At 46.0% G+C, this 24,444-nt stretch overlaps 2 protein-coding genes across 4 annotated transcripts in view; one reads left to right on the forward strand and one right to left on the reverse strand.

The window, feature by feature from the left end:
* The window catches only part of MACROD1 (mono-ADP ribosylhydrolase 1), a 185,176-nt gene that overhangs the window by 34,178 nt on the left and 126,554 nt on the right, over positions 1–24,444 (forward strand). The window lies entirely within an intron of this gene.
* FLRT1 (fibronectin leucine rich transmembrane protein 1) overlaps positions 7,154–24,444 on the reverse strand; it is an 84,537-nt gene continuing 67,246 nt past the window's right edge. For both annotated transcript variants that reach the window (XM_073354839.1, XM_073354837.1), the window contains exon 2: positions 7,154–9,823. In XM_073354839.1, coding sequence (XP_073210940.1) covers positions 7,791–9,776 — 1,986 coding nt within the window. In that variant the 5' untranslated portion in view covers positions 9,777–9,823 and the 3' untranslated portion in view covers positions 7,154–7,790. The remainder of the gene's footprint in view (positions 9,824–24,444) is intronic.

Here is a 24,444-nt window from a genome sequence, read left to right on the forward strand (position 1 = left end):
TAGCACTTCCCAGCAAGAAGCAATTTACAAGCATTAGGTAATTTAGTCTCACAATCCCTGTTTTACTCTTGGGGGAAACTGAGGCACACAGAGGGTATGTGGCTTGCCCAACATCATGGAGTGAGTCAGCAACAGAGCTGGGAGTAGAACCCAGGAGTCTTGGCTCCCAGTCCCATCCCCCCAATCCTAATCAATAGATCATGCCCAGATATCTGCCGCAGAAAGAATAAAGTAGCTAAGCTTATTCTAAGGGAGGAGAAAAGCTTTAGGAAGGGACCTCTATTAAAAAAACACCTAAGTGACCTACGAGCTCAAGACCCATTTGTAAAAGTGACTTAGGGCCAGATTTACCAAGGTATTTAGGCACCTAGAGATGCAGGTAGATGCCTAGTGAGATTTTCAAAAGCCCCCAAGCAGGTTAGGCACCTAACTCCCAGTGAAAGGCAATGGGATTTAGGCACCTAGCTCATTTAGGCACATTTAAAAATCCTAGTAGGCACCCATCTGCATCTTTAAGTGCTTAAATACTAGAGCTGGCCAAAAAATGGAATTTCCATTCTGTGAACAATTCAAAATTATTTTGTTTCAATAAGGTCAAAATGTCTCGTTTAGACTTTTAGACAATATGATACTAGAATATAAAAATGCAGCATCAAAACCAAGCTTTCCTCCCTTTTAAAAACAAAACAATTTGGATAATTTCCTACAAAAATGCTGATGAAATCCAGCAAAAAAAATTCTGATTTAATCCAGTCAGCATTTTCTGACAGAAAACTGTTTTGTATGAAAATTTTTGATCAGGTTTGCTAAATACCTTTGGAGCCTAAATCCTGTTGGCTTTCAATGAGCCTTAGGCGCTATATTACCTACGTCACTTTTAAATATGGATCTTTGTCTCCTAAGTCACTTAGGCACATTTGAAAATTTTATCCCATATCTCTTTAAACTCCCAGGGATGAGGGAGGGATGAGATAAATTGCTCCAGATTCTGGGATTGCAAAAGCCAGGCTCTGCAAAAATGGAAGGGAACAAGAAGAAAATTTAAGAAGCCAGTGGAGAATTCAGGCCAAATGATTATGTGCTATTCAAAGAACAGTGTCTGCTGTTACTCCAATTAAAAGCCCTAGGCAGCGATCAAGCTGGATGGCATAAGTGAGTTGAACAGATAGCTCAATGTGTGTGTTGGGGGAGTGATGTCTAGTAGTGAGGCTAGATTGTAAGGTACAGAGACAGTCTGTGGACGAGACTGCTTCCTCGGAGAATTTTTGTGCTTGTCTTTAGGCTCAAGATTCCACCTGGATCAAATGTTGATGGTGGAAGCTACAGGGCTCGACTCTCATTCGTTCACACTAGTGCAAAGTGAGCATGAAATATTCTGGTTGGTCTCATGCCTGCTTTTCACATGGCATTTGCAGGATTGGGCCCCTGCAGGATGACCAGATAGCAAGTGTGAAAAATCAAGACAGGGGTGGGCGGTAATAAGTGGCTGTATAAGACAAAGCCCCCAGTATTGAGACTGTCCCTATAAAATTGGGACATCTGGTTACCCTAGGCCCCCAAGAGCCAAGATCACTGACGCTTCATGCAGAAGGAGCCAACCCTTGGCAGACATTAAAAAAAAAATCCATATTCAGTGTCACCTTTAAGTGGCTTCGTTTCAGCTAATGAGTTTAGCAACTGATTTTTTTGGCAACAAATAAATAAATAAAGGCAAATCATTTGCATTTTAAAACTTTTTTTTACCTGTTTGAATGGCTCTGTCTTAAATTATGGCAGCTTTGCAAGCTGAGCTGTAAATTGTTACTGTAAACTCCAGGTGCACGGAAGGGAAAGACATAAGCGAAACATGCTCGAATCACCTGAATTAATGAGCACCAGGTTTGCATTGTGCTAAACGTGTCCTCTTGGAGCACTAGTTCAAATTAGCTCCATTTGTTAAGTGCTGTGTGTAGAGTTAAACACTTAATAAAATTACACTTCGTGGGAGGTGGAATGCCGGAACTGAGGGCTGGATCCTTTCATGCAGTGTTAATCATATAAATATAAGCTCCGCTGTATGCCTTTCTTTTGTCGTCTTTTACCTTGCCATGGATGTGAATGGAAAGGAAGAGCAATAAGACTTTTCCTACTTTAAAATGACTTTCTTTTGAACTTTGTAAATAAATATCCCTCCATCCTATCCCTCAGTTGTTCTGGCAAGTGGCTAATTAGCTGCATAAATTTGCATTGGGATAGACCAGCGGCATAATCAGCTGGAGAAGCTGTATTTTCCAAGGAACATCAGAGCCAAGCTTTTCCGGAATTGCAGTTGCAGTTTGCAAGGGGTGAAGTGTAAAAGCAGATGTGGGCACAAGGGCAGATCTGGGGGTTTGTCTATAATGCAGGTTGCACTCCTGGATTCTCATGACTGCCAGCCTTGTCAAAAAATAATCTCCAGCTCTCCTGGTTATAGAGAAGAACGTGACATCTGGAAGACAAATAAAAGGAACCCCACAGGTTTTGAAAAAAAAAAACCCTTCTGATTTTTGAATGCTTGCATTTGGACAGACAATGTGGTCTTATGGATAGAGCACTGCACCGGGATTCAGGAGACCAGGTGTCTATTCCTTGGTCTGCCACTGGCCTGCTGTGTGACCTTAGGCAAGTCATTTCCCCCCTCTGTACCTCAGTTTCCCACCTCTAAAATGGGGATAATGCTATTTATCCTTTGTAAAGCCCTTGAGATCTACTCATGAAAAAGGTTATATAAATGCTAGGGATTGTTACTAACTCAGATTAAAATCACCATACTCTCTATTGCTCTGTCTGTATCCAGGTTTCTTATCTTACACTTAGATTGTAAGCTCTTTGAAGCAGGGACTTGTGTCTTTTTCTGTGTTTGTATAGCTCCTGGCACATTGGGGTCCTGGTCCATGAATGGGGCTCCGATAATACAAATAATAAATAGTAATAATTGTTGCCACTCTGGTTGTAGATGAGATGAGATGAGCACGATTTTGATTATAAGCAAGATATAAGACCTGGTGTTCAGACAAATAAGTGCAAAAGTCTGTGGAGATGTCCTTATATCAGTTTAAACCTGGCTCATATTGATTTAGATTGTGTTGATAAATGTAGAGCTTGGCTGTCCACAGAAATTGTACCGATTTAGCTAAAGATGTTAATGTTAAACCGATATAGATAAGTGGGTGCGACTGTGTGTGGACTGTACTCCATTGGTTTGATGCCAGAAGGGGCAATTACATCATCTAGTCTGACCTCCTGCATAACACAGGCCATAACATTTCACCCAGTTCCCCCTGTACTGAGTCCAGTAACTTGTCGTTTGGCTAAAGCATCTTCCAGCAAGGCAGCCAGTGTGAATCTGGAGACACCTAAGAGATGGAGAATCCACCCCATCCCCTGGGAGTTTGTTCCAATGGTTAATCACTTGCACTGTGAAAGATTGGTGTCTTATTTCTAATTGGAATGTGTCTGACTTTAACTTCTAGCCACTGGGTCTTGTTCTGCCTTCCTTTGCTAGATTAAAGAGCCCTTTAGGGCCTACGATTTTCTCCCCATGAATGTACGTGCTTACTAGTAATCAAAGTCACCTCCTGATCTTTTTGAAAAGCTAAACAGTTTGAGCTTATGAAGTCTCTGACTGGCAGGCATTTTTTTCAGCCCTTGAACCATTTTTGTGGGTCTTCTCTGCACCCTCTCCAATTTTTTAATATCCCTTTTAAAATATGGCCTGCTGAACTGGAGACAGTACTTCAGTATCAGTCTCGCCAACGCCGTATACAGGATTGATATAAACCAGGTTCAAATTGAAGTAAGACTATCCACTCTTTTTATACTGGTGCAACCTTCCCATATACACAATGCCGTACAGGCACAAGTCAAACCAATATAAACCAGTTTCAAATAGTTCACACAGTTTGCTCCAGTTTAACTAAACCATTTTTGATATGTGACCCAAAGTGGCTCGTTTCTAGGAAGGCAGTGTGTTCTAATGGATGGCACAAAGGATTAGGATTCAGGACACCTGGTTCTGTTCCCACCTCTGCCACTGACCTGCTGTATGACCTTGGGCAAATCACTTCCCCTCTCTCTGCCTCTGTATCCCGTCCCATTCTTAGTCTATTTATATGTAAACTCTTTGGGGCAGGGGCTGTCTTTCATTATGTATCTCTGTTGCACAGGTTGATGTGGCCTTGATCTTGGTCAGGGCTCTCCACTAGTTTTTACTTCAACCTACTAATGTGTGTTAAAACTACAGACTGCTTTGTCTTCACTAGGATATTAACTCATGTTAGCTAACACACCTTTTTTCCTAATGAAAATGCACCCATTGGGACTTGTCTAGCATGTGCTCAAGTGCTTTGCTGAATTGGGTCTAAATGCAGGACACATTGCCCTACAGCCAAGTGTTGTCCTTTATGCCTATGCAAAATGGGTGTGAAATGCCACCTAATCAGAACAGCAGCTCATTTTGCACTGGAATAAGTGACAAAACAAGACACAGGACAATGCAGAATCAAATCTTTTAGCCACTTCCCTTACTTGGGATTATTTTCCCCCTCTTGGGGCTGGAAGACAGAGGAGTTTTATTCTGTATCCTTGTGGGTTATCTGGTCTAGAATTCGTTTAGTTTTGGCATCTATTGTTTTGTCATAAGCAGGTAAAAGTGTTTTATGTGGGATTGTTTTAGTTATTAAAGGATGAAAGCCACTGGCAGAGCCATCAGCAAGGAGACAGCACCTTTTACAGATATTGCTAATGGGATATTTATTGCCGGCTCTCCAATCAGCCAGATAATTGTATTTATTCCTATTCTCCAGAATCAAGGATTTTCAACTGTGTGTGTGTGTATGTATGTATGAAATAATAACAAATTATTAAACCACCAATTTGTAAGCCTCTAGAGGATAATAGGGTACTAAGTAACAGACAGCATGGATTTGTCAAGAATATGTCATGCCAAACCAACCTAATTTCCTTCTTTCACTGGATTACTAGCCTAGTGGATAGGGGGGAAGCGGTAGACATAGATCTTAATATTGGGCTTTTGACACAGTCCCACATGACACTCTCATAAGCAAACTAGGGAAATGTGGTCTAGATAAAATTACTTTAAGGTGGGTACAACTGGTTGAAGAACTGAATTCAAAGAGTAATTCAACGGTATGCCGTCAAACTGGGAGGGTGTATCTAGTGGGGTCCTGCAGGGGTCTGTCCTGGGTCTGGTACTATTCAATATGTTCATTAATGACTTGGATAACGGAAAGGAGAATATGCTTATGAAATTTGTGGATGACACCAAGCTGGGAGGGGTTGAAAACATTTTATGACTTTGAGAAATTGGAGAACTGGTCTAAACCACTCAGATGAAATTCACTAAAGACAAGTGCAAAGTACTACATTTAGGAGGGAAAAATGAAATGCACAACTACAAAATGGGGAAGAACTGTCTAGGTGGTAGTTCTGCCAAAAAAGACCTGGGGATTATGGGGATCACAAACTGAATATGAATCCACTATATGATGCAGTTGCAGAAAAGGTTAATATCATTGTGTCATAGGTAAGACAGTGGAGGTAAGTGTCACACTCTCCTTAGGACTGGAGAGGCCTCAGCTGGAGAACTGTGTCCAGTTCTGGGCGCCAAACTTTAGGAAGATGTGGACAAACTGGACAGAGTCCAGAGGAGAGCTATAAAAATGATAAAAGGTGTAGCAAACCTGACCTATGCGGAAAGATTAAAAAAAAAATGGCCATGTTTAGTCTTGAGAAAACAAGTCTGAGGGGAGACCTGATAATAGCCTTCCAATATGTAAAGGGCTGTTATAAAGAGGACGGGGATCAATTGTTCTCCATGTCCACTGAAGGTAGGACAAGAAGTCATGGGCTTAATCTGCTGCAAGGGAGATTTGGGTTAGATATTAGGAAAAACTTTCTAATAAGAAGAGTAGTTACGCACTGGAACAGGCTTCCAAGGGAGGTTGTGGAATCTCCGTCATTGGAGATATGTCAGAACGGGTTGGACAAACACCTGTCTTTCTCTGTGTTTCTCTGTGTGCATGTTTTGTGTGTGTGTGTGGGGGGAGGAGGCAGCAGTGGGGGCAAGTGAATATTCATGCCTAGGCTGGTACAGCCCCCTCACTGGTTCCCCCAGACCTCTTTCAGCGACTTTAGATCCTGTGTCCACTCTGTGATGACCTTATGAGCCTCTGAGATCTGGTACTTCGGCTGCTAGTGACAAAGGCCCACATGCCGTAGTTAGCACCAGGGCATCGCCATGCACCTTCCACAAACCCTGCTCTGAGATACAGCCTCACAGGAGCACAGTGGCACTGCAGCGGATTCTTTATGCATGTGTTCTAGCCCAGGGCTAGATCTGTGCACCTGAGCGAGTGGGGTTTAGTGGTTAGAGCGGGGGGGACACTGGGAGTTAGGATGCCTGGATTCTATCCCCAGCACTGCTGGGGTGTAGTACCATGTCCTTGCACTTGACCTTGCACACACCTTTCCTAAAACATTCAGGCCCAAGCCCATGGAATTGCACCCAGTTGCTCCTATCCTGATTTCGGACCTGGGTGTAATTTTAAAACCTTTGAATGTTAATAAAAGGAGAAGAAAGTTAAAAGTCAAGGCTGGGTTTTCCAAGGAAGATAGATGAGTGTTAATTGGGGCTGCTTATATATCTTTGTGGCTTCCTGAGCAAACCTGCCTGGTCCTGCTCTTAAAAAGAAAGTACCATTGTGGCTTTGTTTCGAGCAATTCTAACCATCTCAGCAGGATTCTCCCAAACCAGCGGTGACCCAGAATGGGTTTTTCCTAGCACCATGGGCCCCCTGTGCATTCCTGCTTCCCAACACCTGGCCCAAAAGGCAGAATCTTCCACCGAAGCCTATTGTGCTGGAATCTGAATCGAAATCCACTTCTTCCCCCAAATATATGTGACCCAATGGAACCTGAGATACATTTGGACATCAGCATCCTGCACCTTATCCCCTGGAAGCCATCACCCGAGCTGTCTGGAAGAAAATGATGATGAGGAGGTTTGTGTGTGTGTGTGTGTGTATATATATATATATATATATATATATATAATTTTTTTTGCTATGGACAAAGCTATGAATTGAATTAGATAATGTTTCTACTTGAAGTGTCTGGAGTTAACCAAGGGGTCCAATTCAATTGTCCGCGCCCAGGAACTATGCTGCAATATGGAATATTTTCCCATTTCCCCCCCAGCTTTGGGAGAGGGGGGAAATCCAAATCCGTTCGCTCTTAACAAAACCGTTGACGAAGGCGGCATAAAAAGTAAAACCAAGCAACCAGTTATGGGAATAAAGACAGGAAAGGGTTGGAAGTAGATCCCATTAAAATGAGAGAAAAATCCTCCTCTCCTATCTGAAGCGGGGATGGCTAAACCGTCAACGGTCAGCAGTCAGGAATGACAGTTGTGTGTTGAATTTTTTTTTCTTTTATAACCTATTTCCTGAAAAAGAAAATAGATTTACACGAGAGGAAAGATATGAATAGGTAGCTTTTTCTCCTCAATCCATGACGATCCATGAGCACGTGTTGTTCGTTTGAAATCTGGAATATTAAATATAAATTATGTCTTTTTTTTTTTAATTTTTAACCACCCCTTGGTCTACAAAATAGTTTTTCCCTCCCTTCTCCCCAATGCCTGCCATTCAAGCCGTTTCTGTTAGAGAAAATAGTTTCTCCTCGATTTGTAAGCCATCCGGTGGCAGCCGCATGGGGCGGTGTGGGGGTTGAGAGGGAGCGATGGTTCTCCATCATGTATAGGTGTAATCTATGTCTGGGATGCCTCCGTCTCTATATCCACGGGTTGTGCCGTAGCCGATGGTATGGGTGCTTTTGTATAAGCTGGTGCCGTTGGATGGGAATATCGTGTGGATTACGTATTCCTCCTTGGCTCGGTGTTGGTTGATGGGAAGCATCTGCAACCCAGGACCTCGGATCTCCAGGATGGAGTTGTCCTTCTTGGTACCCGATTCGACGTAGTCGTCTTTCTTCCGGCTGCCCCTGCTGTAGGCCCTCTCCCGCGTCAGCAGCTCGCCCGTCCGGTGGACATACCAGCAAATGGCTGCCAAGACCAGGAAGAGGAAGACTAAGGCCACTGCCCCACCAATGATCCCTGCCAGAGGCAGCCCAGCCATTGGGTCAACGTTCTGCTCCCGGTTGAGGGTGGTAGTGGGGCTGTAGGTGTCAGCTGTCTCTGCTTTGGCACACACCGGAGTTTCATCTGCCACATAGGTGCTGCCTGTCTCCATGGTGACCATGCAGATGATGTAGGTGGACTTGGGCTCCAGGGCCGTTAGCAAGTACTCGGTCTTGTCCCCTTGCACCAGGGTCTCGGTGATGGAGCCTACCGCTGGGCTGTGACCCAGACGCAGCCAGCTGAGCCGGAAGGAAGCAGCAGGTAGCATGGCCTTCCAGCTAATCTGGATGCTATCGGCCGTCAATGGCTTGACGTTGAGAACCAAAGCCTTGGTGCCGGTCCCTGTGGCCATGGGGTAGTCAATGTTGGAGTCTGGCAGGCGGATCCCAGGTCGCTTGGCCTTGAGGGTGAAGAGGGAGCCCTGAGGTGTAGTGACAGCTGCGTGGCTGGTGGTGGTCTTGGCTGCCACTGCATTGCCCTGTGCACCCGCCTCAAAGCACTCATCCATCTCGTTGGTGATGTCCTTGATGGCCATGCCTCTCACTTTATCTGGCCCTTGACACATCAGCCCCCTCACGTTGACCACTGAAGCCCGGGCCTTGACCCAGTCCCTCAGCCACATGAGGCTGCAACCACAGAACCAAGGGTTGTTCCTGAGCAGCAGCTGGGTCAGGCTCTCCAGGTCATCGAACAGGCCCTTGGGCAGAGTGGTGAGGTTGTTGTTGGACAAGTCCAGCCTCTCAAGCTCCCTCATTTTGGACAGGGTGTTGTAGGGGATGTGGCTGATGGCGTTATCCTGGAGGTACAGCTTCTGCAAATGGGAGTTGGGCAGATTAAGCGGAGGGGCAGCCAGAGAGTTGCGCACCAGGGACAGCTCGCTGAGGTTCTGCAGCCGACTGAAGGTGTCGTCGGCGATGCGCTGGTTGGCCAACAGGTTCCCATCCAGCACCAGCCGCCGCAGGCTGTTTAGCCCTTTGAAAGCATGCAGCGGGATGGTGGAGATGCGGTTGTCATCCAGCCGCAGCTCCTCCAAAGTGCGAGGCAGGCCAGACGGGATGCTGCTGAGGTGGTTGCGGGACAGGAAGAGCAGCTTGAGGCGGGTGCTGTCAGCAAAGGCGTCATCCTCAATGCTGACAGTGGAGACGGAGTTGTCGTCCAGGTGGAGCTTCTCCAGCAGGGGGATGCGGGCCAGGGAGTCGCGAGCGATGGTGCGCACATTGTTGTCCTGGAGGTGTAGCTCCCGCAGTGAGCGTGGCAGGTTGATGGGGAACTCGTCCAGGTCATTCTCATAGAGATAGATCACCTGGACGTTGAGTTTGGACTTGAGGTTGGAGGGGATACCAGCGTTGTTGATCTGGTTGTTCTGTAGGTACAGGGTGGTGGCATCGTCGGGGATGTCGGCTGGGATGGAAGTCAGGCCCCGGTCGTTGCAGTAGATGAAGCCGTTGTCGCAGCGGCACACCGAGGGGCAGGACGCACCACTGGCCATCACCTCGCTCAGGAAGGCCACCAGGCCATAGCACAGCAAGAGCCAGTCACGCAGGTCCATGGCTGATGCTGTGGTCACCACCGTGGAGGTCACCGTGGATGCTGTTGTCATTGTGCCGGGGGTGGTGGGGAGTGGACCCTGGGTTACACCTTTGGGACCTGTAGAGGGGAGAGAAATGGGAGGAGCCTGAATTATGGAGGTGGAGCTACATGGGGATTAGAGATGGGGTAGGCCTGCAACATGGGAATGGGGGCTGAGCATTGGGTGTTCTGTCTATCAATCGATTGATGGATCTATCAGGTCAGGCACTGCATAGACCCCCACCAATATCAGGGCCCTGATATGCTGACTCTTCACAGACACACAGCAAAAGGCAGTCCCTGAAGACCTTAGACTCTAACAGACAAAGAGTCGTGAAGGAAACAGAGAGGCAGTGACTTGCCCAAGGTCACCCAGCAAGTCAGTGGCAGAGCCAGGAACAGAATCCAAGTGTCTGGAGTCCTAGTCCAGTGCCTTGACCAATAAATCACACCACCTCACAACAAAGACTCAGTCAGCCGATAGGTACATCTATTTTTGATGATTGAAAAATAAAATCACTCAGCTAAAAATCCCAACAAAACTTCTCCATGGTCCAGATGAAATCTGGGGTGGTTTTTTTCCTTTTACGACCCAAAAAGCAGATCCCCTTATCAATTAAAAAATCCAGCACCACTAATGCACCCCCCCCCCTCACTTTGCTTCCAGCACTAAATCTTCCCCCGGCATCTGTCAGGCTGCAAAATCTGCTGCAGAAGACGTATAAATCCATGTTAATAAGAGCTTTCTAATGGCAACGCTGACACACCAGCTTCCAGCTGCCTCGGAGATATAGCCACAACACTGCATACATTAGAAGCAGATAACAGAGACGTGCGCACATTCCCGCTACCTGCATGCATTTGTCTCTCCTTGTCGCTCAGCCACCCACTCGTCCCATCGTTCCTCTCGGTAAAGGGTGTCAGAGAGAAACTAATGCACTGCAGATTTGTGTCTTTCAGGGGATTTGAGATTTACACATTATTAGTGGTGTTACGGTAGTGCATAGATATAGATCTGTCGATCAAATTGATAGTGTTGGCACTGCACAGAACCCACTGAGATCCGGGTCCCATTGTGCCGGGCTCTGCACAGACACATAGTGAGAGACATCCCCTGCCCCAAAGATCTTGCAGTCTAAGACCTGCTATGCACACAGTGTTTGTCTCAGTATAATTGTGTGGATTGTGGGATGACTTTTTACTGATGTAGTGTTACCGGCATAGCCATTAGTGTGGAGACATGTACACAAGGAGCCTAGCACAATGGGGTCCATGACTGTCCATGACTGAGACTCCTAGGCATTATGGTAATGGGAGAGATAGGAATAGAATCCAGGTATCTGGATTCTCATCCCCCTGCTTTAACCACTAGACCACACTAGAACCCAGGGATTCAGCCCATCCTGCTGCAACCAATAGACCCCACTCTCCTTCCAGAGCTGGGACTAGGACCATGGTGTCCTGACACCCAGCCCTGCTGCTCTAACTGCTATAATTTTATCGATGTGTATTATAGTAGCGCTTAAGGGACAGCCAAGATTGGGCCTCTATTTTGCTAGGCACTGTACACGCACAAAGTAATAGACAGTTCCTGCCCCACTTTCTGAGCCGGGAATAGAACCCAGGTGTCCTCATTCCCCTCATAAGGGCTTAGCCATTCGATCATGCTCTCTCTGAGGTGTGCCTGGGGCTGCAGCCAGCTTCAAGTGCAAAGTCTCGAAGTTCATAGATTCTAAGGTCAGAAGGTACCCCTGTGATAATCTATTCTGATCTCCAGGGTGAAAGGCCACAGGATGGCCCTGGAATAATTTCTGGTTGAACTAAAGTTAAGCAGAGATGGATGAATTTCTGAGGCTGTGTAACAACAGCTGCATGTCACCTTGTATGTGTGTGCGGATCCTAGGTTGTTACCACTTTGCACAATACCTATGTTGGCTCAGGATTGTAATAGAGTTGAGATTGTATCTTGCGCTGTGGCATGATGGATAATGGTGGAGTTTATGGAGTCACGGACCAGAGCGCTCCTGCTTCCTGCCTCTATTGCAGACACTCATCTTCCTGCCTTAGCATCCTTCCTGCTGTGTTAGCACCCAGCCTCTGAGTTTCCCAACTGCGCGGCAACAGATCTTTGCAGAGGAGAGACCGTCCAGGCCACAGGGCACTTTGTTACAAGGCCACCTGCTTTGGCTGCTCTTTTATGTCCTGTTGTTTATATTTCATGGTTTATGTAGCCTATCAAATTAAGTGCAGTAAATCGCCTGGTTTTATGGGTAGGTTTTATTTGCCTGGATCCTTGTGTAGCTGGGAGAGGGATGCAGTGGAGTAGATGGGGACAGAGGATTGCATGGTGGTAAAGCAATGGGAGGGGTATGCCTAGATTAGAGGTCCCCAAACTGTGGGGTGCGCTCTCCTAGAGGTAAGGGGGGCACGAAGTGAATTTTGGGGACCATTGGCCTAGATGATGTCTTCACTGGGGAGGGGAGTAATCCCCATTCCAGGAACACCTCCCATAACTCAGACTCACACACCCTGCTCCAGTTTTACTGCACCTTAACACAGGGGCTTTGCTCTAGGGCCAAAGCTCTGCTGGCACCTCCCATAACTCAGACTCATAGGCACACACCCTGCTTCAGTTTTACTGCGCCTTAACACAGGGGTTTTGCTCTAGATGGTCTTTCTTTCTTTCTTTCTTTCTTTCTTTCTTTCTTTCTTTCTTTCTTTCTTTCTTTCTTTCTTTCTTTCTTTCTTTCTTTCTATTGCAGTTTAAAAATCGATACCTCTTTCTTTCCCCATCACTTCCCAAAAACATCTCTCACCTATCTATCCATCCACCCCCCTACACACTCCCATCTATCTATCTATCCCTAACCTCACCTCACCTCCCTTCCTTGTGGCTCTGTCTTTGTCCCCCAGCTTGGCTGCGGTGAAAGGCTGCCTGTGGAGAACAGTGCCAGTGAGTTCTACCACAGGTTATGCTTTACAGGGACTCATCCGGGGCCCTTTCACCTCACCTGAGTTAAACCCCGTCCAATGTTAGTTTTTTACAAGGGCTTTACATGGAAGATTTGAGCCAGCGAGGTCTTCTGCTGGGCCAGTGCCCATTAAATCACTAGGAACCACTCACTTTGCTTGAGTTCATTATGCATTCGGCTCCTCTATAAATTTTACATTTCTTTTTTTTCTTCCCTGTCTCCTTTTTCCCCGGCTCACTCTTAGTTTTGGCCATTTCCTCCATTATGAGACATAAAATCCTTTATGGCTCAGTATCTCTCACTGCCAAATAAGGGTCTCATTTCCCAATCTCTTTTGGCCCCTGCTGCTTCTTTGAAGACAAACTGTGGATATTTTTTCCTATTCCTCCCTTAAAATTGCTTTGACAATTTTTCTTAACCTCTTGTGAAGGACAATACATAGAACTAACCTGCAGTGAGCTTTACAAACAGTAATGCAGTGGTTATGGCAGTAGCTTTGGACTTGGGAGACCGAGGTTCAATTCCTGCTCTCTCACAGACTTCCTAGGGGACCTGAGGCATGTCACTGAGCTTCTCTGTGCCTCAGTTTCCCATCCTGTAAAATGGGGATAGCACTGCCCCACTTTATGGGGGGTTGAGAAGATAAATACATTAAAAGATTGTGAGGTGCTCAGGTATTATGGTAATAGAGGCAAGATTGGGTGCCTTACATAGATAGGTCTCAACTGCAGCGAATGGGTTGGATGGACCACTGGTCTGACCTAAGGAAGTGCGGGACAGATTGGCCCATTGGTCTAATCTGGGGCAGCAAGGATGGTGCAGGGATACTGCGTTGGGCCCCATCAAAAATGAATTTGTGTTGATTTCACACATTTTTTTTTGTTTCAGAAAGAAACTTTAAAAAAATTCTGAAAAATCAAAACAGTTTTGACATTTTCAACAGGAAAGATTTTGATATGTCAGCATGAACATTTCTTTTAATTTCATTTTTGAAAGTTCAAAAAGGTTCAAATTCAAAATAGCATGCTTTGATTTTGTCAAAACGAAGTGTTTTGTTCAACCTGAAACAATTTTTCCCCCTGACTTTCCAATTCACTGACAATTTAACTTTTTAAAATTTTTGGTCTGACAAGAAATGATTTTTGTTTTTTACTTTTCAAAACTGCCAATGAACCAAAAAATCCATTGTTCATCCACCTGATGGGACCATAAAAGTTCCTCAAATAGTTAAAGATGCTTTATTAATACTCTCGCCGTTCAGTGAGTCAAACGGTTTCTTGGTCCTGATCGCTCTGGTTTTGTGCAAAGCTTTTGCCATGCAGAATAAGTGTAAAGCAGCTGCAAACTGCAAGGGAAGGATGGTGCAGGGGTAAGTGTGCAAGCCTGAGATATAGAAGACCTGAGTGGGGATTTAGGCTCCTAAGAATGGCACTTAGGCCAGTTCTAAACTTGGAAGACTTTGCCAGTCTAATTCTCCTTTTGAAATCTTGCTAAAGTCAGCAGTTTCTTGTGGCAATGAATTCAGCCTAACTGTCACTGACACCACGTACTGAGTTACTAATAGCCCCTAGCTCTTCTACCACATCTTTCAACAGTAGAACTCCGAGCACTTTACACAGGTGGTCAGGATCATTATCCCCTTCTTACAAATGGGGAAACTGAGGTATAAGGCAGTGAGGCGACTTGCCCAGGGTCATCCAGCAGGCCAGTGGCAGAGCTAGGTATTGAACACAAGTTTCCTGAGTCCGCGTGCAATGCCCTATCTACTAGGCACCACTGCCTGCCTAGCATAGTTAGCCAAGGTCCCATATGGAGGCAGTGTGGACTAGTGACAAGGGCACCAAGGACTGACAGTGCAAATCAGGAGACCTGGGTGCTAATCTTAACCCCGCTGGGAATAAGGGTTGGGAGCTAACCCAATCACCTCAAGAGGAGGCTGATTTGAACAAAGGGCTGTGAAAATCAGACTCTTTTAAGGCATCTCAAACTGGGCCAACAAAATCCCTTTGGAAAAGCTTGCATTGGCTGCCAAGAGTTGGGGGTAAGGCTGATGGAAGTGTAGCCCATGATCAATGCAGAGTGATGCTTCTGAGCGGCTGAGCATGACACCCACCAAAATAAACCATTTGAATTCCTGCAGGAGTCTTTAACCTGCCTAATAATTCATACTGCTGCTAAATCCACTCTGCAGCTTGCCAAGCCTTCTTTGCCTGAGGAAATACGTTTAAACATTAAAATCTGCCTATGCATCTTGACGTTCCATCAGGCAACGCTCCTGCATTGCTCTGCAGACAGCATCAGCCAGCCAGGGAGGAGTAATAAACTCCCAAGCCAGCCTGCAGTTTATAGCAGCTGGGAATCTGGCCCCATTGACGTCAGTGGAATGCCGGCGATTTACACCACCTGGGAATCTGCCCCCCATTACATTTAGAACAATCCATTCACTTCCATTGCAGGCCCCTTGCCCAAACTTCCAGCCTTGCATATGGCTATTGATTGGTATGAGGGCCTTAGCATCGTGGGAGATGCTCTCTGTTCCTTTGCCGTGGTGGCATTTCTGTTTTGGCCCTTGGTTATTTTGAAGCCAGTGGACCTGGGGGAGAATGCGACAAATCAAGTGCCTTAATCCAGTGGTTCTCAACCCTTTTTTTCATTTGCAGACCCCTAAAATTTTTCAGATGGAGCTGTGGCCTCTTCGGAAATCTTTAAACATAGTCTGGGGATTCCAGGTTGAAAATCACTGTTCTATGGTAACGAGAACCTTTCGTGGACCCCTTAGACAGTGTCTGCGGACCCCAAGTTGAGAACTGCTGTTAATCCACCTCTTTTCAGGGTGGAAGAATATAAAAATCTGGTGCTTTATTCCATTCCTGAATGCAAGTTTCCACTAGTTGTACGCACCGGCCGATGGGAGTTTGAAGGGATCTGTTAGCATTGCTGTGACTCCAATACTTTAAACTCAGTTGCCCCCAAAGCTCAGCTCCTTGCTCCGCAGTTTATCCCTCTGGGGCCCATCTGCATCCATGCAGACAGCAGAACAGAAGCAACTAGACATCACGGCCTGTCTCATGTGTGCCTTTTACAAAGGCCAAATCAAAAGAAGGGAGAGAGATGAAGGAGGTGGAGGAGAGTGGGAGATGGTGCTGGTGAGGATTTCATAGTGGGAAGCGAGTGGACTGAGGAGCACGTGTCGGGGGTGTGTGTGCAATGCTGCTAAAAGCTACTCAGATCTGCCCCTGGGTGTGGGGGAAAGGTTCCCTGGAGGAAATGTGGTTCCGTTTAGTCATACTGCAGGGATTAATTGTGAGGAGGAGTTGGGCATGGAATATGAGCTTTTGTCTGTTTGTTTCAGTGGCTCTTTAAAAGGAGAAATGTATTTAAAACAGCCCCCACACAAACACACATACACAGTGCTGCTTACTCCTGGGTTCTGTCCCCAGCTCTGGGAAGGGAGTGGGGTCTAGTGGTTAGAGCAGGGGCCTGGAAGTCAGGACACCCAGGTTCCATGCCTAGCTGCATTCTCTTGAGCCCCTACCACCTCTTTTCAGCTCATATTCCCCAGGCTGTAAAATGGGGGTGATGATTATGACCCTCATGTGGATGGTTAAACTTCATTGGTTTAATATTTGAAAAGCACTTTCAAATCTTATTTCCTCTCCCCCTACATCCCCAAGGACCGAGTACAGCTACCTTGAGTGTCATTTGCTCAGGACTTTACACCCCCAACTCAGGAAAAGTGCCATGGATTTAGTTAGTACAAATAGTAAGGATGTGATTTTATCCAGTTGGACAGTGATCAGAATTTGGGATTTCTGTTCTGCAGACATTTCTGACACTTTGGAATTTCCTTTGGTCCTGACTTAGAAATTTTTAAATTTCTTGTGAAGTGAAAATTCTGAACAATTTTGATTTGGAAATATAGAAATGGCATTTTTGAAGCACTTTATTTAAAGTTTGTCACTTCGATTTTTATATTATAATATAGAATCATAGAAATATAAGGTTGGAAGGGACCTCAAGAGGTCCCCTTCATGCTAAGGCAGGACCAAGTATACTTAGACCATCCCTGACAAGTGTTTATTCAACCTGTTCTTAAAAACCTCCAATGACAGCGATCCCACAACCTCCCTAGATAACCTGTTCCACTGCTTCTACTATTTTATTGGGTACCATGACCAATGCTGGTGTCCACTCTTCGAAAGAGAGTGTGGACAAATTGGAAAAGCTTCTGAAAATTGCAGTAGGAATGATTTGAGGCCTGGAAAATGATTATATATTGTACATAACATAATAGTAAATATGATAAAGTTGAACAAAATAGTTTGATAATTTTTTGTTGAAAACACTGATGAAATCAAGACATTCCTGTGAAACATTTTGATTTCATTGAATTGGCTTTTTCTGACAGAAGACTGTTCCATTGGATAATTTCTGACCAACTCTACACAGTGTCCCTTAACTCCATTCTGGGAGGTTAGGCTCAGAGTTACCTGCTTTGCTAGATTTTAAGGCCAGTAAAGGACCATTATTCTAATCTGACCTCCTGCCTAACCAATTGCACATGATCTCTCGGTGGGATTCTGTAGCTATGAGGGTGAACATGATCCTTCGGCATATAACAGGGAAATATCAAGTAGGAGTCTGGAGGTAGTATTACCTCTCTACATGGCATTGATGAGACCATTACTGGGATACCGTGTCCAGTTCTGGTGTTCATATTTCAAAAAGGAGGTTGAAAAACTGGAAAGGGTCTAGAAAATTGCTGTGAGAATGATTCAAGGTCTGGAAAACCTGCCTTCGAGTCAGAGACTTAAGATGATAATTCTGTTTAGTTTCTCCAAGAGAAGGTTAAGAGGTGACTTGACCATGGTCTAGAAGTACCTCTTTGGGGAAAAGATTTAGAGAGCAGAGGGCTCTTCAGTGCATCACACAAAGGCAGGAGACCCAATGGCCATGAGGTGAAGCTAGACAAGTTCACACTAGAAATAAGGGGAGGGGGATTACCTATTGAAAGAGCTGATCCAGAGAAAGGGTGGATTCTCCATCACTTAGAGTCTTTGAGTGAGGCTAAAAAAGTCACACCTTATTTCTGATCTGAATTTGTCTAGTTTCAACTTCCAGCCATTGGATCATGTTAGGTCTGCATCTGCTAGATTGCAGAGCCCAATTTCTGTATCCCCTGTAGATATTTATAAACTGTGATCAAGTCACCCCTTAATCTTTGGTTTGCTGGAGTCTCTCACTATAAGGCATGTTTTCCAATCCTTTAATCATTATTGCTCTCTCCAATTTATCACCATCCTTCCTGAATTGTGGGCACCAGGATTAGACAGAGGATTTAAGAGCCCTCTGTTCTCAGAAATCTCCATATTGTAAACTTTCTTATAGGCTGCGATCAAGTCACCACCTAACCTGCTCTTTGATTAGCTAACTAGATTGATTGATCTCCGCAACTATCCCACTGTAAGGCAGGTTCTCCAGACTTTGTATCCTTCTTGTGCTTCTTCTCTGGATCCTTTCAAATTTTTCAACCTCCTTTTGAAAGTGTAAATACTGGAATTGGATTTGCCAGACTGGATCAGAGTCAAGGTCCATCTAATCCAGTTTCCTATTTCTTGGAGTGGCTGGTACCAGATGATTCACAGGAAGGGTCAGAATCCAGTAGTGGGCTCATGTGGGGTAATCTCCCCCCACCCCATGAAGGTCTCATCCTGGTCTCTGGTACTATCATTGTTTCCATTTTACAGATGGGGAAACTGAGGCACAGACAGAGACCATGACTTGCCCATGGTCATGAAGGAGGGCAATGGCAGAGCCAGAAATAGAACCCAGGTGTCCTGCATCCCAGTCTAGTGTGCTATGCACTAAATATCGCCTCCTTATAAATACCTCCCCCATTTACACACCTGACACTGAACTGCCACTCCTGTAGGTACTCCTTAAAAGTTCCCATCCAAATCCAACCCAACCTGATCCTCTTTAAATTGCAAGCAGATGGGAAGTTTTATAAATGAGTCGTTCTTTTGTTACCAAGATGCTATCACGGTGCAAAGCAAAGAGTCACCTCGTAGCAGGACAAACTGACTTAGCTGAGATTCTGTCTGATGTTTATCTCTAGGTGTCTTTTTATAGAACTTGTAATGTGCCCGCTTCTTAAGGAAAAAAAAACAACCCTAGAGTTAATTATTTTGCCAATTTCATGCTGCATGCATTATGCATCGAGCCTTATCTTGGCTGTAATTGCAGACAGGTATGCAAATGCCTCTCAAAAGGGATTGTTAAAAGAAGTTCGCTCAGTTGCATTGTATCCAGGGCTAATAGAAACGAAAATTGCTCCAGTTAATAGAAAATGATACACGTTAGAAGCGGGGTGGGGAAAAGAAAATTCAAATTTGTGTCTGGGGAGGTTAATTATATTGATAGCAACATCTGATATGACAATATTTTTCTAGGGGGAAAATGGTATAAGAAGAGGAGTAATTTGGAGCTTCCCTTCATTAGGAGATATCCACATTCCATCTCCCATACTGGGCGTCAGTTCGATCAGTTTGGTTTTTATTAGGTGTTCGTGGAAACATTTAAAAATATATATATATGTATAGTTAAAAAATGGAAGGAGAAAATGTAAAATGTTAGACTCAGTAATAAAGTAGTGGCAAAATCTGTTCAGTGTAGGATGAAGAAACAGCATGGTCCAGGGTTTACTGTGGTATGAGGATTTTATTGTATTGTACCACCTAAAAACCCCAACCAAGATCGGGATTCCATTGTACCAGATGCTGCCCAGATCCTGACCAAAATCAGAATGCCATTGTGCTTGGCACTGCATAGACCCCAACCAAAATCTGGACCTCCATTGTGCCAGACGCCGTACAGACACATTGAGAAACAGTCCCTGCCCTAAAGACAGTACAGTCTAAATAGACAAAGGGTGAGGAGGGGAAACTGAGGCACAGAGCTGATTTGCCCAAGGTCACTTAGTAGGTCAGTGGTAGAGCTGAGACAAGAACCCAGGTATTCTGAGCCCCAGTCCTGTGCGCTAGCTACTGGACTACACTGCCTCCCTGGGCTCAAGTCCTGGCATTGCCACTAATCTGCTATATGACCTTGAGTATGTTCCTTCCCCTCTCTGCATCTCTGTTTCCCTCCCACTCTTTCTCTATATAGACTGCAAGCTCTTTGGGGAAGGGACTGTTTTTCAATTGGGGGTCCGTGCAGCGCTCAGCACAACAAGGGATCAGCGCTCGATTGGAGTTTGGCGAGTGCCTGGCACAACAGGGGCTTTGGGGTCAGCTGGAGTTTGGGCAGTGCCTGGCACAATAGGGGCCCTGAGCTCGGCAGAGGTCTGAGTCGCTGCTATAACACAAACCATATTATTATTAAACAGGAACTCTTTGCAACGCTGAAAGCCGCTTGCGAGGTTTATCGTGTCTTTCAGCGCGGCTGTGTCCTGGCTGGGTTTATCTGCTTTTATAATCAATAATAATTATTCTGTCCACAGGGGATCTTTCACAGCCTTGGTTTGTAACAAAGCTGCTAATGCCTCAACAAACCAAGCATTTAGGGCCCCATCCAGCAGGGTGCTGAGTGCTCTCTAGTCCCACCAGCCTTAGTGCAAGCCAAGGATGCTCCAGCCCTTTGAGTTATGCAGTGAATAATGTTTAGGGGCCTGGTGAAGCGATAAATGAAGGGTTTATTAATCTTAAACTCTGATATTCAGACTTTGTAATGAAATGACTTCCGGGGTCTCTTGTGGTTCACTTGAGTTTAAACCTGACAGCAGTTAGGCAGCTGGTGAGCCAAGGTCATTGCCCAGCTCCATTTCCACATATTGGTTTTGATGGTCCAGGAGGGAATTTCTGGTCAGGGAAAAGAGCTTGCAACAAGCCCAGCCTATCCCAGTGGTCAGGGCACTCATCTGGGTTACGGGAGGCTTACATGCAAGCCTGCTCCTCCTCCCTGCTCCGCCTGATGTGGGCCTCAACCTGGCTCTCACACATCCCAGGTGTCATGCCCTGACCACTGCATTGTAATCAGTCTCTCTCTCTTTCTCCTGGCGAAGCTGTTCCATGTTGTAGAATAATTAAACATTCATTGGGCCAGAGAGAGATTCTCTCTGCTGGTGGTTAGGGATGGGTGGGATGTGGCAGACCCAGGTTTAAGTCCCCATTGTCTAGATACACAGGACGAGAAGGGTCATGCAGCCCATCACGGTCTAAAACTTGTCAAGCTCCATCTTCAAGCTAGCTGGGATGTTTGCCTCCCACTGCTCCGACTGGGACTGGGACGTTGCTCCAGAACTTCCCTTCTGTGACAGGGAGAAACCTTCTTCTCATTGCCAGTTTCAATTGATTCTTGTCCAGTTTATCCCCATTTGTTCCTGTGCCAACACTGTCCTTTAGCTTCAATAGCTCTTCCTCCCTCCCTGGGGTCAACCCCCCTTGTGTATGTAGAGAGAGCAACCAGATGCCCTCTCAGCCTTTGTTTGACCAGGCTAAACAAGCCCAACTCTTTCAGTCATCTCTAGTAAGATCGCCTCTCCATTCCCCTGATCAGCCTAGGAGCCCTCCTCTGCACCCGGGCCAGTTTGAATTCTTCTACCTTGGATGTGGGTGACCAGAACTGTACAGAGTATCCAGATGAGGTCTTTCCAGTACTTTGTCCCGTGGCATTAATACTTCCCTAACTCAACTGGAAATCCCACACCCGATATATTCTAGGATCACATTTGTCTTTTTCTTGGCCCCATCACATTGGTGGCTCATCCTGCGATCAGGGAACACCCAAGTCTGCTCCTAAGTTGTTTCCAACTGATGAGCCCTCAGTTCGTAGCAGAAATTCTTGTTGTTAGTTCCTAAGTCCTTGTACTTTGCCCTATTAGTTCTACTTGAAAATATGGCCCTAAATGCCTAGGGGCTTTGGAATATGCCAGTAGGCTCCTAGCTTCATCTTTTGGCACCTAAATCCCTTTGGAAATCTACCCCAAATCCCTTTAGAAAATAGGATTTAGGCTCCAAAGTCCCTTAAATGGCTTTTGAAAATTTTGTCCCTTGTCTCCACTAGAAAATGAAGTGATGTTAGAACCCAGACTTGGGGGAGGCTCATGTTAGCTAACATGCTGTTAAATGCTACTTAGCTGTCAGTATTTGAAGGGGCAAGTGGAGTGTCACCTCATGCGGATATATGTGGTTAACCCTCTAGCCTCAGTGGGGTTTAACCAGAACTGGCTGAGGCTCTGTCTTCACTGCAGAGTTAACTTGAGTTAGTCTAGCTCAAGTGAGAGTGTCTACACACTGTGAAATACCACTTGAATAGCCATGGCCACATGGGCACTGCACTCACTCGGACTTCTGGGACTGTATTCCACGATTCTTAGCACCGCAGACAGCTGAGCCACTCTATGAATTCTCTCCCATTGAACGGGGGAAGATTGTGTCTGTCCTTTCTGGGCACCCAGGGGATTGTGGGAAGGCATTGGAGGACTAGCAACACTCGACTAGTGCTAGCCTGCATCCCCACTACAGAGCACTCATATTAGCAGCTGACATGTTCTGTTCACTTGAGTTTTAGCCTATGTTCCTCTGGGGCCAGCCAACCTGAGTTCAAAGCACCACCCCACTCAAGTGAAGGGGTGTTGTGTGTAGACAGGAACTGAGTTATGGACAATACTCCTGTTAACTTTGCAATTGACTGTATAGATAGCTGTGTTTAATGTTGTGTTAGTTAACATGACTCCTCAGGGTCAGCTTCTAACATGACCTAATATTCTGGTGAAGGGAAACTCTTACTTCATCTTCCACAGGATTTTAACATGGGTTAGCATGACAGGGGTTAAAAAATACATCCTTTGTCTGAGGCCCTGTCTTCACTAGGACAAAAGATGTGTTCTTATCTCATGTTCGCCAACGCCCTAGTGGAGACATGGCAAGGTGTAGCTTTAACATGAGTTAGCAGGTGGAGGTGAATACTCCCAAGAGGGAATATCTACACTGCAGTCCTGGGCTGTGACTGCAGCACACATAGGCCCATCTGAGCTACCTTTGATCTAGCTAGCGCAGGTACAAATAGTGGAGCTAGGGCAGCACAGGCTGGGCAAAAGTCTGTTCTGCTGCAGCTTCTTTGCTATTGGGACCTGAGCTAGGTGGAGTCCAGCGAGCTTGGGTCTGTCTAGGAGTGCTGCCACCGGAACCCACTGGTGAGCGGGTGTTGGCCCCCCGCTCTGCTGATGCACAGCGGAGAAGAGTGTTACAAGGCCTGTTTATGGGCTCTTTAGCACAAGCTGTAGTCATTTATGCTTTGAGCTCTGGAAGTCCCTGGTTCAATCCCCGGTATGTCAGCCCAGCGTCGTGTCCTTGTGGGCATTAACTCCACATGTGAACGACTTACCTTCGCTCACCCGAGTTATGAACATACGACTTGTCCTCGTGAAGATGCCCCTATTGTCCAGAGAAGAAGAGTGAGCCCTTGTGCCCGTTTTAATGGCTCACCCCATTAATGAGATTAGAAGCTTAGCCAGCCTGCAAGAGGCAGCTTCTGTGATATTTCCACTCACTGCAGGGCCAAAGGCTAGCTGAGCAGGGAAAGTGTGTAAATGGTGTTTCTCTCCGCTCTAGCCAGCTTTTCCCAGCTCAAAGCCATGCACACAGGGGGCTGGAGAACAAGAATTTCAGCCAGCCAAAGATTTCAAACTTTAGATGTTTGGTTTTGTTCTGCATTGGAATGAAAATGAGACTTTTTGAAAAAGCATGAGAGCCCCCAGCTTAGCCAGCTAGCCCCAGTGGCCAGGACACTGCCCTAGGGCTCAGGAGACCCAGGGTCACGTCCCTGCTTTGTCTGATTCAGAGAAGGAATGGGAACCTGGGTCTCTCTGTATTTTCTAAACTACCTGGTTTGGTGAAGAATTCCCAAGGAGCTCTCCAGAGAAGCATTGGGTCCATGTGCAGTTACACAACTCCCCTCCCCTAATGCAAAGCTTGTATCCAGATCTCTTTCACACACCAGGTCCATGCTGCCTTTAGCTGGTAAAGCGGCAGGAATCCAAAGCGATAAATGTGGCTGCTGCATCTCCGGGTGTGTTACCCCGGTGGGCAAGGAACCTTTAGGACTTAGCTGAGCTCCAGCTTAGGCTGTGGGGATGGACCCAGGGATCCTGCAGAAGCCACGCACTACATCCTCACTTTCCCACTACTCAGGGGCTCTCCAGACACAATCAGATGGACCCTGTTACTGTGGCCATAAGTTATATCTGCCTTTCAATTCTCAAGCCTGCCAACTGCCCGGAGGCTAAATTAGGGAGGCAGTGTGGCCTAGTGGAGTGAGCACTGAACTGGGATATAGATGAGTTGGGTTCTGGTCGTAGCCCTGCTGGCGACCATGTGTAAATTACAGCCCCTTTGTGCCCCAGTTTCCCCATCTGTAAAATGGGGGTAATGATCCTGCCTTCCTTTGGAAAGCACTTTGAGTTCTGCTGCTGGAAAGCATGAGCTAAGAGTAGGGACTATTATTATTATTGAATCCCAGGGTAGGCACCACACTTAGGCTAGTTCCTGTCAGTGTGAGGAGTTGCTCCATTACCTTGAGCAGTTGGGATCCAAAGACTGCCAGGCACTCCAGGGCACTAGGCACCACCCGTAATCCCAGCCATGCCCCTTGCTGCTGTGTCAGCAGATGGCAGAGTTAAGATGCACGGGGAAGTTCGCACCTCTGATAGCTGTTTCAGGCTGTCTG

The sequence above is a fragment of the Lepidochelys kempii genome, chromosome 7 (assembly GCF_965140265.1).
Source record: "Lepidochelys kempii isolate rLepKem1 chromosome 7, rLepKem1.hap2, whole genome shotgun sequence".
In the NCBI taxonomy this organism is placed as follows: domain Eukaryota; kingdom Metazoa; phylum Chordata; order Testudines; family Cheloniidae; genus Lepidochelys; species Lepidochelys kempii.